A 16,230-nucleotide genomic window follows, 5' to 3' on the forward strand; every position below is an offset into this window, starting at 1 on the left:
TTTTCTTTTTGTCCATTATTGTGGTATTTGCAGTGTCCCGAGAGCACACAGGGAATACAAGTACTCAGGAAAGGTACCGCGCAGGGTTATAAACCGGTTATTAAACGGGAGGAGAGGAAATGTGGCTGCATTTCACTGACAGCGAACACAGAAACGCTTCAAAAATATCATGAACGCTACCTGCACAGTTAGAGACGTGTCCCTGCTCTCCATGTCTGTATACATGAGTTTAAGTGTTGGTGACAGGGGCAGGGTGAATAGCTCTGCTGCCACAGCTCCCTGTTTATGCGTTCATTCAGGCTGCGAGTCTAATCACGTCACTGTCAGGTCACCATGTTAGAGCTGGGCTCGAGAAAATGGTTCTTATCAAAATTATGTGGTAATTATTATCAATAAAACGGTTTATACGTCATATTCAGTCAGAAGAAGGTAGAACACATACAACTTTAGAAAAGTACTTGAGTGTATGTATGTATGTATGCACCCAACAACTACTCCAAGCAATAGTGACACTAAATATGTGGTCAGCAGGTAAAAGTAAGTACTTCATCTCCACTGATGTGATGTGCTTCTAACTCAAACTTCATACTAAAGAATTTAAATACTAAGTTGAATGTTCAAGTTATCTTTTGTTTAGCTGCTTTAATTAATCTAGCACTTGATACTGGGAATAATGCACTGCAGGTCTGAGATAATGTGATTCGAATCATTTGGTCCAAGTCTCAAGCAAGAACAAAGTAATTTTTTCTTGGGCAAGTCAACATCCTGCAGTCTTACCTGCAGTATCCAGTCTTTATAAAGAAAAAAGACAAGGTATTAGTACCCATCGAGTAGTTATGCAATTGGCCAATTATTCTAACCTGTTCAAAAAGTGTTTCAAGTTATCCAATTTGTATATTGATTCAGTAAAAAAAATGTAATCAGATCAAAAACAAATAACTTTATGAAAGCTTGTTTATTTCTTAATTGCTTCTCAATCAGAAATAAAAATCCCTTCCATCACTTAGTAACAGTGAAATACTGACAGCCACACTAAAAAAAAACTCAACTGTCAACATAAAATTAACAGACAAGTCATTTGAGTCATCATGTTTTCAGTCAAGTTAAGTCACAAGTCTGTAACTTCCAAGTCTAAGATGAGTATCACGTCATTTAGTATTAAGTCAAGTTGCAAGTCATACACGTCTGCAGGCTGTGCTTGATGTGACGTTTGCATCAAACTGACAACTTTTACCAATTCCAACAAGAATAATATTCAGTGTACTACAAAAAGTGACCACTGACATTGAAATGTTGATAGACACAGATTAGTACAGAAAACCATCCTTTAATATGTGTGATTATCTTCTATAGCCCAGGTACTGATATATGGAAAGGCATCTGGACCACTTCAGTACAGCACACAGATGTCAGAGTGACTTTTTCATTCAGAAAATGACAACTGCTTCTCTCTATAAGAACTTGTCAATAAATGTATGTTTATTTTCCCATGAAAGGACATGAATGTTTTAATGCCAAGAGTGAAGTAATGATGAAAGCTACAGTACAAACCATCTCTGATGATAGACATGAACCCTAGTTACATCAATATTCACATTAGTATCACTATTCACTTGATTTAAAAACAGAAAGCTGAGGTCCACATTGTAATGTTATTTCTGGGTAGTGGGGTTTATTCAAATCTAGTGTTGTGAACATACAAAATAAACAGCTGATTGAAAAACATGGTTAAAGTAAAATAAAATCATACAAAAGCATAGTTTATGTAACATGTTTTTAACAACATCAATCCTAGTTTTTGTCAATACTGATTGAATGTTTTAATGGGACGTGACAACAGAACTACAGCATACTCTATGCAAAGACAAACTGTTACAAATAGTTTGAGGGGGAGTATTTAGTTGGCATGGTGTGTGGTTGAAAAGCACAGTTTCAGTGTGTAAGGGTAAGGCCCACCTGTAAGAGAAAAGAAAGGGGAAAAAATCATTTTAAAGACAAAATACATTATGACGTCTTATATTTTTACGGTAAATCATAAAAACTATATGTTTGTCAAAGTAATGAGATGAGATCTTACTGGGATTTTTCATCTGGAAATGGTTCATCAGAGCTAGGGCTTCCATGGCATCATTGATGGATTCCCACTCCAGAAGGCCTGAGGAACTTCTCTCACCTTTAGTGCCACACAAAACGGGTGATTAGATTATCATAATAGATGATACTCTGTTTGTTAATGCAGTGAAGATCTGTATAGGTTTTAAGATCTCTCTTTAATATACCTGAAGAGGCCTCCCAACAGATCCAAAACCAGTTGGAATGTATGTATTGCAATTTAAATTAAAGTGAATTCAAGTACACAGAGAATTATGCTGCTAAAAATAATGACACATTTTTCTGTTTGCTAAATAACAGTTTTATACACATGAGAATTTTTTTATGCCCTTTTTGAAGTGATTTAGTTAACAAATAACACCTTGCCTTTAGAAAAGTTGGGGTTTGTTTTGATTACCTTCCATCTGTACCAATTTGAAGACCAAATGCAATGTCATCATGGCAACTTGCTGTGTTGTTGTATATGAGATAGGAAAAGAAAAAGCCCCACACACTCCAACAAGGCCACTCAATTGTGTAGCTGATCGCCTGATTTGGTGTGAGGCCTAAGATGAACATACGGACTGGCCCTTCTGTGTACACTTAGCTGAAGTGGCCCCAAGTGTTAAGAAATGGTTTACTTATTGTATTCTTACATCTACATACCCACAAAAAAATGTTTTAAAAAAAATCTATATAACTCACTCTTTCCGGTGAAAAGTTTCACACTTGTGGGGGTCTTAATTCCCAGTTCATCGCAGACCTGGAAGGTAAGAACAGTTTCAATAAAAAATCTGGGCAGTGGATTGTGGGAAGTCTACACTTCAGACAGAACCCTGCTGGTTTTTCTTACCTGGTTGAAGATCTCTACAGAGATGTCGGGCTGGGCGTTAAAGAAGTGTAGGACGTTGCTTGGGTGCTGGATTCTGTTCTTGGCTGCCTGCTCTGGGGAGGTGAAGCGGTTGTTGCGGGATCCATGGAAATCTTTGAAGCTGCTTGTGTTGTCCTCTAACTGGTAGCACTGCCCTGGCACAATAGCCTGCTGCTTTGACACACTGCCAAGGAAAGAGGGCTACAGGTCTTATGTCTGTAAATCCAGCTCTGAATTCTTTTTTGCTTAATAGTGTATGTCAATGTTCTGTAATGTTTGAACGGCTGCTCTTACCAAACGTTGAGTTTTTGTCCAAAAAGGAAGTTGTTGTTGAGGTGAGTAATAGCCCTGTCTACAGAGTAACAGTCTCCCATCTCCACCATTGCTGCTCCAGGCTTACTCTTCATGAACTTAATCTGGAAGAAAAAAAAACATCCAGCTGACTCACACAAACAACTAGCATAGCAACTACAAAATTATTTTCATTATTGATTAAACTGTCAGTTAGTTTATTAAGTAATCGAATAATAATTCAGTCTATGCATGGGCGGATCTACCGGGGTGGCATAGGGTGGCAACTGCCACCCTAAAAGAAAGCCTTGCCACCCCTGCTGCCACCCCAGTTGGCAGCAACGAATTCAAGGAAAAGTTATGGCCAATTTGACATTTACGAGTGCGACTCTCCAATGTCCGACTGCTGCGATACGTCGCCGTCATATTGGAGGAGGCAGCTCCGCCCCGTGAACTAATACAAGTCAATGGAGTGAACTTTATAAAGCTCCTTCTACAAAGTGCTGTAAGTTAATGTCTCTCATTTACACATTCATACACGTACGAATATATTTGAGAAACAGACTAATGTTCTCTGATGATTATAAACGTTAACTACTGCTCCTTTATGTTTAATAAACAGGTAGGCACCAAACCGACGTATGTATTTTTATAATGAGTGTTTACAGCTGCCAATGTATGTAACTCTGTTATTGTGATGATACATGACAGTTAAATACTGAATCTGTGTCTATAATAACCAGATCCTGTAAATGTGACATCTGTCTACCATACTGTCAACTTAAATATACTATCTGCATAATATATGAATCAGAATCAGAAATACTTTATTTATTTCCCAGACGGGAAATTGCTTGCGTTACAGCTGCTCCCATTCAAAGTCAAGAATATGCAGAAAAATAGTAGTAGTAATGATGATAATAATAATAATAATAATAATAATAATAATGATAAAAACGATATATATGGTGCATATTTATAAAAGTAGCCTACTGCAACTTTACTTTTTTTTTTTTTTTACCATGTAATGTTATTTTATACAATATCATATTTTATAATGTTCTGTCATGGAGTTTATCACTTCACTGCTAAAAGTAAAGAAAGTAGGCTCACTGCCAGTTGAAGTTTCTTATCTTGATTTGCGGACTTCCTTAATTTTTTGTCTCCATGATTGTTATTATTAGTACTTAGATTATCAAAAATCACTGTATTTATAAAAACGACGTTGGTGCTTTTTATTCCGACAGATGTCACATTTACACGCCAGGATCTGGTTATCATAGACACAGATTCAATATTTAACTGTCATGTATCATCACAGTAACAGAGTTACATACATTTGCAGCTGTAAACATTCATAAACACATTATAAAAATACATACGTCGTTTGGTTCCTACCTGTTTATTAAACATATGAGGAGTAGTTAACGTTTATAATCATCAGAACATTACAGACGTTGTTTTTGGTTCCTGTCTGTTTCTCAAATATATTCCTATGTGTATGAATGTGTAAATGAGAGACATTAACTTATAGCACTTTGTAGAAGGAGCTTTAAAAAGTTCACTCCATTGACGTCTATGTATATATGTCTATGGTCTGCCATATGTTGCCACCCCTCAAAAATTCCTGCCCCCCTCTCGCCACCCCATAAATATTTTTTTCTAGATCCGCCCCTGAGTCTATGAAATGTTACAAAAGGAAAAAATAATGGCATTAAGAATTTCTCAGAGGCCATGGTAGTGTCTTCCAACCAAATCACCACAGTAAATGTTGGCAACGTACGTTTCTGCAAACCACGGATATATATTACATTTCTTCGTATTGAACCACACGTTTCTTTAGGTTCAATTTTCACTTCTAGGTTGTGAGAACGCTGTGCTTGAGCTCTGGTTAGGTTGAGGCACAAAATGGGCCGTCTTCCATTTGCCTGTTTTGTTTGACTAAACGTCTAAAACCAGGAGGTATTTAATTTACTGTTGTATATGCCAAAGGGAAACAGTTAATCATCCCATTTGACAGGCAGGAACCAGCTAATATGTTGCATTTTTGCTTGAAAAAAATCTAAATAGTTACGGGTCAATTGTCTGTCCATCAACTAATCACTTCAGTTCAACAGGAAACATTTGTTAAGGGTGAAATGTTCTAACCACCACCTTTCAGATTATACTAACTCTACTTATCATTTCAGTAAGTGGTGTAATTTGTTACATATCATATTCAACAGTCACCATCAATCAAACAAATTAATTCAGCTTGACTTATTTGAATTTAAAGGAGCCTAATAACAAATGCTCCCAGTGTTTGGTCAGCATAATTTCACTCACCCGCTCTACGTTGCCGTAGAGGCAGAAGATGTTGAAGACCTTATCAGCGTTGATCTTTGAGGGCTCAAGGCCATACACCATAAGAACAGGCGAGTCAGCATGAGGACCGTACTCAGGGGGTGGTGGTCCATATCCAGGGCCATAGCGCTGGCTACCACGACCACGCCCTCCCATTCCTGGCCCCATGCGGTGGGGAGGAGGGGGACCGTAACTGTCTTCATTGTAGCCATGATAACCTCCTTGAGGGCCACCTTAGTTAGAGAAAAAGAGATCTAAAGTACAAACACAGCATTGGAACGTGATTAAGTCTTTTAAACAGCACACCAATTTCTTTATTGGACATTTACCATAATCAGGTGGGTGGTCTCCCAGAAGAGCAGGCTGCCTCTGGCGTTTGTTGGGATTGGCATTAGGATCTAAAATGGTAAAGTCAAAGTTGCCTATCAAACAGCTTCCTTGCTAAAGTTTTCAAACAGGTACCTTACATGGGCTACTATGTGCTACGGGACAAGGCTGTGATTGACATGCAGCAGAGGGCCTGACAGCTAAAGTGTTACAAATAACGTCTGCAGGCTCTATTTTGCTAATCCAACAAGTGACATAATGGAGATTTTTTAACTGCGATTTTGAAATATAGCTGCTATCATCTGCCATCCTAGTACAAACACACACACACCTTGTGAATTGTTCCAATTGCCTTCACCATCAGCATCTGTGCAGGTACACATATACACACGTCAAATCCAAATTGACATTAAAAAAGAAAGAAATTTGGCAACACTGTAAAAACATGTTTTTACATCCTAGGCAAATAAATGGAATAGAAAGATTCAAGTAGAAGATCAGAGAGAAAATATGCGTCAAAGCTATGAGCAGCACCTGCAGTCTAAACAATGTTTTATTGAAAACTATGAGAACTATATACAGTTATTACAGAGCAGGATGAAAAACAGGTGTAACATCAAAAGTGAATCGACATCAGGACTGACCCACTGACTAGAATACACTGTGGAAGGGAAAACAATTACACCCAAATTATAGACTAGCTCGAATTAACCAACAGAAAAGTCAGTACTGACATTCTCCATAATGGTCCATGACAGTCACCCATTTTGTAGAGGCCAAATCTTGAAGTTTAAGACTTAATTATGAAAACATAATTTCATGTTAATTTAATTTAATTTATTAAGTTATTTTTCAATAATAATAATAATAATAATCTAATTCAGATCATCAACATAGTGTATATAATTTATTGTAGATTATAATCAGTAGTATATATATAGAAGACTGTAGAATTCAAATTCAAGATTAAAGAAGTTTTCAATCAAACCTGAAGGCAGTGAGGATTATCTTCCTCACGAGTATCATTTGATGATAACTTTGTGTTTGTCAAAACTGTTCATCTACTTTGACTTTTCAAGGGCATCAATAAGTATAAGCCAACTGGATGTACCCTTATATGTTTGTTATGATGTTATGATCAGACTACACTACTTTTGGAAGATGCAACCCAACCAGAATCAAAATAACCACATTATTAAGTAATGTAATGTCAAAGTGACACTACCAGTCTGCAACACCCAGCAGGTCTCTTGCAGGCCTACAGTGGCTTGTTAGTTAACAGATTTTCTTGGTATCACCCAAACATATTCACATCTGTTAGGTGAAACACAATTGCCTAAATATTTATCTGCAGAATGTGTGAGATATGCAGACGCTACAGGTACAGTGACATATACACTGGGAGATTGTCTATTAAAGGCCTAGGCAGTGCACTGAATTTCACTGAAACAAATGTAAAGTTATTCAATCATACTAAATCAGTGGCTGCCTATAATGTGCCCTGTTTGCTAACTGATGTGCCACTGAAGACACACACCAGTAGGCAATACAAGGGACGGTGGCTGGGACGAGTCATCAAATGGGCACCACAACCCATACTGCATATCATTTTGCATTATAAATATTGTACAATCTGAATATAACAAACTCTGATGTTTTGTTCAACACAAAGTGAACAGAAATAAAACCCTTAATCTGTTTTAGTTCCATTATACCCTTGCAGGAGCAAACAAAACTCCTGTGGTTGTGTCATTGCAATGTCTCACCACGGGGTGTGACAGCAACCTTAGAACAGAGCTAAAATAAAATAAAAACAACCAGCAAAAATCCACATCTGTGAAATAAAATCCTACATTTAGAACAAACAATATAGAAGATCCATATTAACTGCTACAGTAAAATCCAAATCCAACACTCCCTGAACTGAACTAAGTTTTGATGAGATTTCAAAGTTAAGAATTGTAAACTACTGACTGTCCCCCTCATTCCCTTCGATACTAAGGTCAAGGTTGGGTAATCATATGACCATCAATGTAGCACAATCTTATAATACAATATTTTAAACACGATTTATGAAGAGAAAGTTCCCAAGAGAATTCAGAGCCAGTTTTGAAGTATTAACATGAAGGCTCAACAATTTAAGACAACAGCAGTCATGTTGTCAACTTTTAACCATCAAGTCAGATTATTCATTCATTTCTGTCAAGTACTTACAGCACCACACAAGGAGCATGGGACACAGTGGGCAGGTAGGGGGCAGTCTTCAGCAAGGATGCTACCCGCCAACCTCTTGACTCCAGCCTCAACTCATTCTCCCTCTTCAGTCTTTTCTTCCTTCTTTCCTTCCTTGCATCCCCACCACCAGAGAGAAAAGTACATCCACACATCCAAGCTTGGTTTTGACTTGCTGTCGGTTTGTTTTCAAAGTTGCTATTAGAGGCTCATTTCCAGCTTACCGTGCTCTGACCACAAAGCAGGACATTTGCACCGTTTGAGAGTGGGCTGTCTGTCCACAGACACACTGAGCCAAACCTGCATCACACGGGAGGCGTTAAAGGCATCACTATGGGCCAGTGCAAAAAAAGGGAAAATGAAACAACGCAGAAACAACAACAGAACAGCACAGAGAGAAGGAGGGAAATGGGGAGGAAGGTACAGGGAAAAACAGAACACCAGAGTCCATAAATGTAGAAAGCTTTAGGAAAGGATTTTTTATCTGTTTGCATCTGTGCTTGTATGCTTGATTGGTGTTTGATGCTTGTGTCTTCATAGGCCCCCCCGTGGATATTTCTTCTCGTGTAAAAATGGACGCTCTCATGATGCTTGCTTATTTGGTTTAATAGCTGTCGGCCAGTTGCAAAGTGAAAAGGCATCTAGCGCTTGACAATAAGTCATCTGGAATATCTGCGTGACGATGTGCTGTCATGGCGGTTCAGCTGTGTGTGGCCGTGGATGTTCAGCTCGTTGTCATGTCATGTGTTCAGCACAGGAAGGAAGAGACGAGCTGTATTAGCATCTGAGAAAGAGAATGGCCTCTTTCTTGTTTACTGCCCCAGTGTGTGGTATCATCTGTTCCCTGGTCGGGCTGAGTGTGTCTGAAAAATCCTCTGTTGCTCCCTGTGGTTGTGTTATGGCAGGCACATCCCAAGGGCTAGGAGGCGTGGCCGCAACGACCACACACCTGACTCCCGCCCTCATCATCAATGTGTTGTGTCAAAAGTGGTGGCTCCTCAGGGATCTGCAGATGAGATGTGCTGTACTGGTAAAGAGGTGCTGGTAGATGCTTATCAATCTATCAGTCTGTGGTGGATATGCGAGGTGTCTGTTCGCGTGGCCTTGGAGTATTTTCTGTCCCTCAAACTGAAATGGTGGCTACTGTCCACCACCAAAAGTAAAATGGAGTCCCATGTCAGGTGGTGGAGATAGGGGTGATGATGGACTTGGAATAAGGAAGTAGTGAGTTGAGGTTGTGTTCCAGTATTTTGCCCCACTGTGTCCGATGTATGCCACAGAGTAGATTTACATGAGTTGTGGCTGTGGGTGCTGTTATACTGTAGCTGTAGAAGCCGCTGTGTCTGCTTAGAGATTCAGGTAAGTCTGTATGAGTTTGCGCAGTGAGGACACAAGGAGTACCTCTGGTTGATAAGGCAGCACAATCTTAAGAATATCAATCATCAGGATGTCAAACACCTGTATGAAACCTGAAATGTACATGTTGTGGTCCTGGTTGTGTACAAGAAAAAACAACTACAAGATTTTACAGTGATGGCCAAAAAAGAAATAAAGAGTTCCTCCATACAGGCACACTAAAGTAAAAATATTTATCTGTAATCAGGTTTACAAACACAGTAAAATTCTATTGCTGACCAAGCAGAATAAGGTAAATATGTAATATCATGATTTGCAATATTGTCTTCTCCATCAGGCTACTAACACAATACATGTAAGTAGAGATTTGTATCTAGCAGTATCCTGAAGTTTAACCCATATTTTGGTCACTATGGTGATAGAGAAGAATCTCTACCACCACAAAGTCCCAGATGACCCATTAAGTTTCTTTCCTGGAGGTTTCAGACATGCAGTGATCTTGAGTAGTTTTAGTTCTTTCTTAATGTATTCATTAAGCATTACATCAACAAAACACATATCCAATAACAAATAAGGTAATCCCTGCCTTAAAAACCATTTCAACATTATCTGGTCTTAAGTGAGTCTCAAAACAATCTAAATTTACTGACACTACAAATATTGATTTGTAAGTTTAACAATGTAGATGACACTACCTAGTGTGTTTGTAATACATGTTTAACATTAAAAGGTCCCATGAAAAGCAGAATGGTTTCCCAGAAACGTTCTTCCTGCATTAATACTTACATGCAAAACATACACAAAAAACCCCCTTAAAAAACGTACTTTTAAATGCCAGCTCTTAAATAACATATAATGTACTTGGAGCATATGTAAAGTCATTGAGGACTAATCGATTTTGAAATTCTTGGCCAATACCAATGTTCAAAATAACAATTTGGCTGTAAGTCAATGCTGATAGCAATGTTTTTTTTATTATTTATTCCCTCATTTGTGTCAGGGAAACAAATATATCATCATTCTAAAAAAAACAATGAACAGTTTCGAAGTCATTCACCCCTTCAATACACTAATTCGATCATACAAATGTATGAAATTACCTTCAATCTGACAAAAAAAAAAAAAACCTTCCGTCACGTTAAGTAGATTTTTTGTTTTTTAGGTTAAAAGCCATTTTAGCTCGCTATACAACTACCTAACAGTTTTTCAGGACTTACATAGCCTTATAAATTGATGGCACGGATGTCATGAGGTAGGTGCTCGTAAATCATCAGTCACTGCTATTGGTGAATGTCATCTCAACAAGATGATTATTGGCCAATTTATCGGTGCATCCGTAAAAGTCGCCATCCAATACAAATGTAATTGCAGACTGAGATGCCAGCCAGCAGCTACCGTCTCTGCTAATTGTAATGATTGTTGTGGTTTAATCCACAACAATACAGTGCCATGGCCAGTGTTCATTCTGCTGCTGGTTATGCTCCACCTACCCTCAAATATTAGGTCCATCCCTCATGCAGAAATACTTGTACAGTACATTAAAACCGGGGAAGTGTCATTTCATGGGACCTTTAAAAAGAGGTGTGCCTAGGGGTCACAATAAGTCAACTCTGCTGACTAGAGAAGAGAACCGGCAAGTCTAATTTGAGCTATGATAAAATCTCCACTATGTTTGAAAGAATGCTAACAGGTGTGATAGTCTCTGTAGTGTCTCCTGGATTAGAGTATGCAGGGATGTGAGGTTGTGCAGCTGTGACATGCTCTTTAGGGAATGTGAACCTATGTGAAGAATGGTGCGCCTGCATATGCTACTGTGATGGGTGCATTGGGCTTTTCACATGCATGAGCCTTTAATAGAGGTTGGCTGCCCTTGAGGTTGCTCCTCATGCCCTTACTTTGAGCCTGCTGTGTGGTGGAAAAATGCATGAAGACTGTGAAGGCATCACAAGAATACTGCCTCTGAACACTGAGTTGGAAGAAACATTGAACTGTGATCAAAGGCAATACCCCCGGAGGCAGAGAACCCTGACCATCCCATACAGTGGCATGAGAGGAGAAGAGGAAGAAAAAGGGGGAAGGAAGGACTGGGGACTGCATGTTACCTTGGCCACTGAGGTTGGGGTTTGTATAGTCCCACGTGTCCTGGTCGTTCTTGAAGACATTAAGGCGTGCCGGCTGCGAAGAGGATTGCATTACAAAAATTAAAAATAGCTTCCTGTCACAAACATTTGATATTAATTCCACTGGCACAAATGTTGATTAGACATTGCCATACACTTACCTTGGCATATTCAATCTTTAGAGTGCAGCAGCCAGAATAGATGTCTGCCCCATTCAGAGAGGCTTTGGCCCTCTGGGCACTTTGGACTGAATCAAATGTGGCAGCAATGAGTTAAGGCAACATCTGATTATATGAAGGTTTCTGAGGGCCCAAGTCTAATTAATTAAACACCAACATACTGTACAATAATAGTGTGTCAAAATGTAAAGACCAATTAAAAAGTCAATTATTGAAAAGGATATTCCACCATGGCCTGAACCCCGTTCTTTCTGAAGATGACGATCCTCTGTACAGGACCACAGTTGTTACAAATGGTGTAGAGTACATCCTGCAGAGGCACACAGGTACGTTTATTTAGAATTCCTGATATAAAGCACACTTTGTGAGAGTGCACATATCACCTTTAAAAATATCACACACGACCATACACAGAAGCATAGTGCCTTGCTGGATGTTATTCAAACATTTTTGCCATTTCTATACAAAACGTTCTGTGACATTAGAGTGGAGAGGAAATTCACAGTAGTTGTGAAAAGTATATAAAATGACGGAAAAAGAAATGAAATTGAGCATATTTGCATTCTGCTGATGATGCAGAAGAATCCAGGTTTCCTTTACCAGATATTTACATTTACGTCTAACTGGGAAAATCTGTTGAAGTCTGACATTAAAATCACTCCAGTCATAATGTCCAATGAAAATAATTCCCACAAAGTACAATTTGAATTGAGTAAAATAGACTACAATTACATTTCCAATTATCCTACTATCAATAAAATATATATATCTTTTTTTAATGAATGTGTAGGCAATAGGCACGCCTACACAATGAACAAAACAACTATTACATTTGTTTCATTTCTGCTTCACTCTGATTAAGCACATGCTTGGATTGAATGCCATAGCCTGCCTTACCACCACAACGGCAAATGTGACAAGCAAGACAGAGCAGATATGGTCAACAAGCAATCTGAACAAATGTTTTCTGAAATCAAGCAGGTCTAGTGACAGGGAAAACAATGAGTCTGCGATACAGTCTGAAGTCTGTTTCCAAGCTCAATAAACACAATTGAGGATAATATTTGACGGGAACACTGAAATCTTCCAGGACACTTGGACCAGAACTATTTTTTTCCCAGAAAATCCTGAGAAGAATCGGTCTGTATGCTTCAATATTTGTTTAGAATTTCTAGTGAAATGCAGTGCAAAAAGGATGGATACTAATTAAAGGATGTCTTAACAGAAGTACATCTAATAAATCAGTGTTTTTTTCAGCACTTAATAATCTAATCCCTTCATCTTTCATGAAGCTAGTTTCAGTCATTGCTCATATCCAACACTGTAAAACAGGGTTTAATGTTCGGTGTCCTAATGAAGGACTCTGTCCAAATTTGTAATCATAAAGTAATGTATTCAGGTCAACACACTGCTACATATATTATGAACCACTGTCACTGCACGCAAGGTTACATTTTTTAATCACGTTACCGTGGTGATGGGATAGATGGGGTTTATGATCGTGAGCAGCAGCACGTTGTTGACGCTGCGGGTGTCGTCTGAGTCTCCTGGTCGGGAGATCTTTTGGCTAGTGGAGTAATTGATGAAGGCAGGGTGGCCTGCGATGTAAACCTGGTTCTCTGCTGCATATGTAACAGCATTGCAGGAGCCATTCATGTCCTCATACTCCACCAGGGCCTGCCGCTTCTTGGGCATCATAACCACATAACTGTAAATAAATATTTCAAGAGGAAAATTAGAGGACCCATAGGCTGGATTACTGAACCATGTTTCATTAATAAAAGCACGAGTCACATTAAAGTAAAACATAATTGGTTAAACTTGCAATTACGTTGCAATTGAGTTTCATTGCACTTATCATCATACCCGTACAAGACAAAGGGCAGCTGACAACCTAAGATATCCCTGTTTAAGCTAGTGGTCTGTATGGAACAGCACAGATAAGAAGCAAACTGGTGCCTGGTGAAAAAAAATCAAGCATCTAACAGGCTCAACACCAAAATAGGAAAGGAACTGTAGACCTAGCCCAGAGCTGGACTCCTGCAGTGCTCTCTCAGTCACTATTTTCTAACATGACAGCTGGATAAGATGACAGCGGGTCAGGACTGTGTTGTCTGTGAACGCCTTTATGAGGTTATTATGAATGTTGACACATCAGGAGACAAGAAACATGCAGCGTGAGAATCACACCACTGAAGAATACAGTGAATACTGTGAGCACGTTATTACCTGATGGCCCCAAACTCCTGCAGGGCCTCCACCAGATCAGCCTCCATGATGCCGTCCACCAAGCCCCTGATGTGCACCACCGGGGAGGGTAGCGGTTTATGAGGGTCATCGTAGCTCTCCTGAAAACGAAGCACACAACATAATGCTTGCTGGGTCATAAAATACTTCCACCGCTGATGAAGAGGTGATGGAGAAGCAGATTTGTAAAGAAAGGTGAATAGCAGCTGGAGTCAGTGAGCTTTATAGAACAACTGTGACTGCACTGGAGATGAACGTGAGTAACATTATCCCACGTTCAAATGAACGTTAAACGCTGGCCTGACAAAACGTCCAATTATGTGTTCGTTTGCACGGCGTATGACGAACTAACGACAGTTGACTTACATGTCGTTTAGCTGCAAGTTAGTTAATATAAATAATATAAATGTTAAAACGCTGTTCTGGCTAAACCTGACCAAACTCGCTTTAACGTCAAATGGTTTGCGTCGGTTGGCTAGCTACTTAGCTTCTCTTCTCTATGAAAAGCAAAACCAAGCAAAATTGTGACATAATAACATCAACCACCAGGGCATAGAGGACACCCTCACCGTTGTCATTCCTCCGTCCTCAGTTTTCTGTCTTTTCGTTGCTCTGCCGCCTTCTCCGTAATATCGGCCCGCAGCAGCAGCCATGTTGTCCTGTCCCCTATGCCGGTCTACTGCTGCATTCAGGGTATGTGGGAAAAAACGGAATACTGTTTATACGGCTAAAACAATGGCAAAAATGTTCCATTGTCCAAAGCTGGGAGTTTGAAGTCTTGACTGAACCTTTCAGGTGACTCCCGTTGTTCATAAAATCAAATTTTATTCTGCAGAGGAGATAATATTCAAATAATTGCCTTAAAATACATTTTCTACAAGTGAATGCGTCCCCTACAATGTTAATCAAATGCTGTGATGACAGCATGGCTTCTTTTTTTTCCCCATAAACTTTGATTATTCTGAAATTGCGACATGACATGATTTATTTAAACCAGGTTGCTTAAATGTTTTATTTTTCACGATGGGTAGTGAATGTGGCAGCAAAACGTCAAACGTTACACACGTTACTGTTGGTCACTTCATCCTGTCAATCATTGAAATGATTGCGTCCTCCAGGAGAGGCGGCGGGTTAAACCATCGGTTAAACATTTTATCCCGAGCACAGATTCTGTAACAAACCTGTTACACATGACCATGAAACACTAACCTACTTCCGCTTGACTCATTGCTCCTCAAAGACAGCTTCATGATGCAAGTTACATCCTCTGTTAAGATGTTTCCAAATGTGTTCAGACATTTCCAGCTCAGAAAATCAGTAAATAAATAGTTTATCCATACAAGTTGCCCAAAGTTCATTTGGTCGCGTGACGCTTACTCACTCTTGTCTGTGGTTTTTTTGAATTTCTAAAGGACGATTTCTGCAAAAATGTCCGTGCCAAGTGTTGTTCCTTTAAAGGTGCACTCTGTAGTTTTTTGAAAGAAATTTTAATCAGAAGAGACAGATCTTCATTGACGGATTTTTTCAGCCTAAACAAACTAAAGAAACATACTTGCTTCGTTTTCATGACAGCATAATCAAACTGATCTGAAAGGACAACACAATTTATGCTGTTTCACTTTGTTTATATTTGGCGGACCCTGCCACCTTTCTAGCTTCAAACAGTGTTCTTGGGAGCTTATTTTCCTCTGAGAACAGCTTGTTTATTCACTTATGGAAAAGATAAATATTTCTGAGTTTGTATTATAACCTCATTAATATTGTAAATATTAAAATTCTCAGTTTGAATTTTTTATTCCCTGGTCAATGGTCAGGACAAATAAAAAATTCCACCCTCTGTTTCAACTCGAGTGTAAGAAAAACATGAAAACAGGTTGTAGACAAGTAAGCTCATATAAATGATCTCAGAGAAGTGTGAATCCGGCTTTGGAGTCCTACACAGCTCTGAGGCAGCTCTGCTCGGAGCGAAGACTCTTTTAGTGACTGACCGCCACATTTCTAGAGAGGTTTTAGCACATTTAGACCTTAGTAAAGCTCTGTATACAGTCATCATCTCATCCTGCTTAAATGCCCAAAGGAGAAGTTCACCCAAAAATGAAAAATCTGTCATTATCGTCTCACACACATGCTGACGGAAAGTTGGATGAAGTTTTGTAGTCCGCGAAACATTGTT

General features: G+C 39.1%; 1 protein-coding gene across 1 annotated transcript; it reads right to left on the reverse strand.

The window, feature by feature from the left end:
- Positions 1–1,445: 1,445 nt before the first annotated feature.
- On the reverse strand, positions 1,446–14,731 carry hnrnpl (heterogeneous nuclear ribonucleoprotein L). Its single transcript, XM_084373963.1, has 14 exons — positions 14,627–14,731; positions 14,040–14,158; positions 13,281–13,518; positions 12,033–12,120; positions 11,793–11,887; positions 11,614–11,686; positions 6,255–6,290; positions 5,926–5,994; positions 5,579–5,829; positions 3,257–3,378; positions 2,945–3,146; positions 2,797–2,854; positions 2,078–2,173; positions 1,446–1,956 (listed from the first exon to the last, which is right to left on the reverse strand). Exons 1-14 carry the CDS (start codon positions 14,708–14,710, stop codon positions 1,898–1,900), a joined length of 1,590 nt encoding a protein of 529 aa, XP_084230089.1. The 5' UTR covers positions 14,711–14,731; the 3' UTR covers positions 1,446–1,897.
- Positions 14,732–16,230: the final 1,499 nt, after the last annotated feature.

This window comes from Pagrus pagrus (assembly GCF_965226575.1).
Source record: "Pagrus pagrus genome assembly, chromosome: 14".
NCBI lineage: Eukaryota > Metazoa > Chordata > Actinopteri > Spariformes > Sparidae > Pagrus > Pagrus pagrus.

Bases quoted from the DNA above. Each gene is read 5' to 3' on its own strand.
- hnrnpl (XM_084373963.1), bottom strand. From the start codon at position 14,710: ATGGCTGCTGCTGCGGGCCGATATTACGGAGAAGGCGGCAGAGCAACG. The intron at 3,147-3,256 runs GTAAGAGCAGCC...TTTCCTTGGCAG, and splicing joins GGACAAAAACTCAACGTTTG to TGTGTCAAAGCAGCAGGCTA. The intron at 1,957-2,077 runs GTAAGATCTCAT...TTTCTCTTACAG, and splicing joins TTTCCAGATGAAAAATCCCA to GTGGGCCTTACCCTTACACA.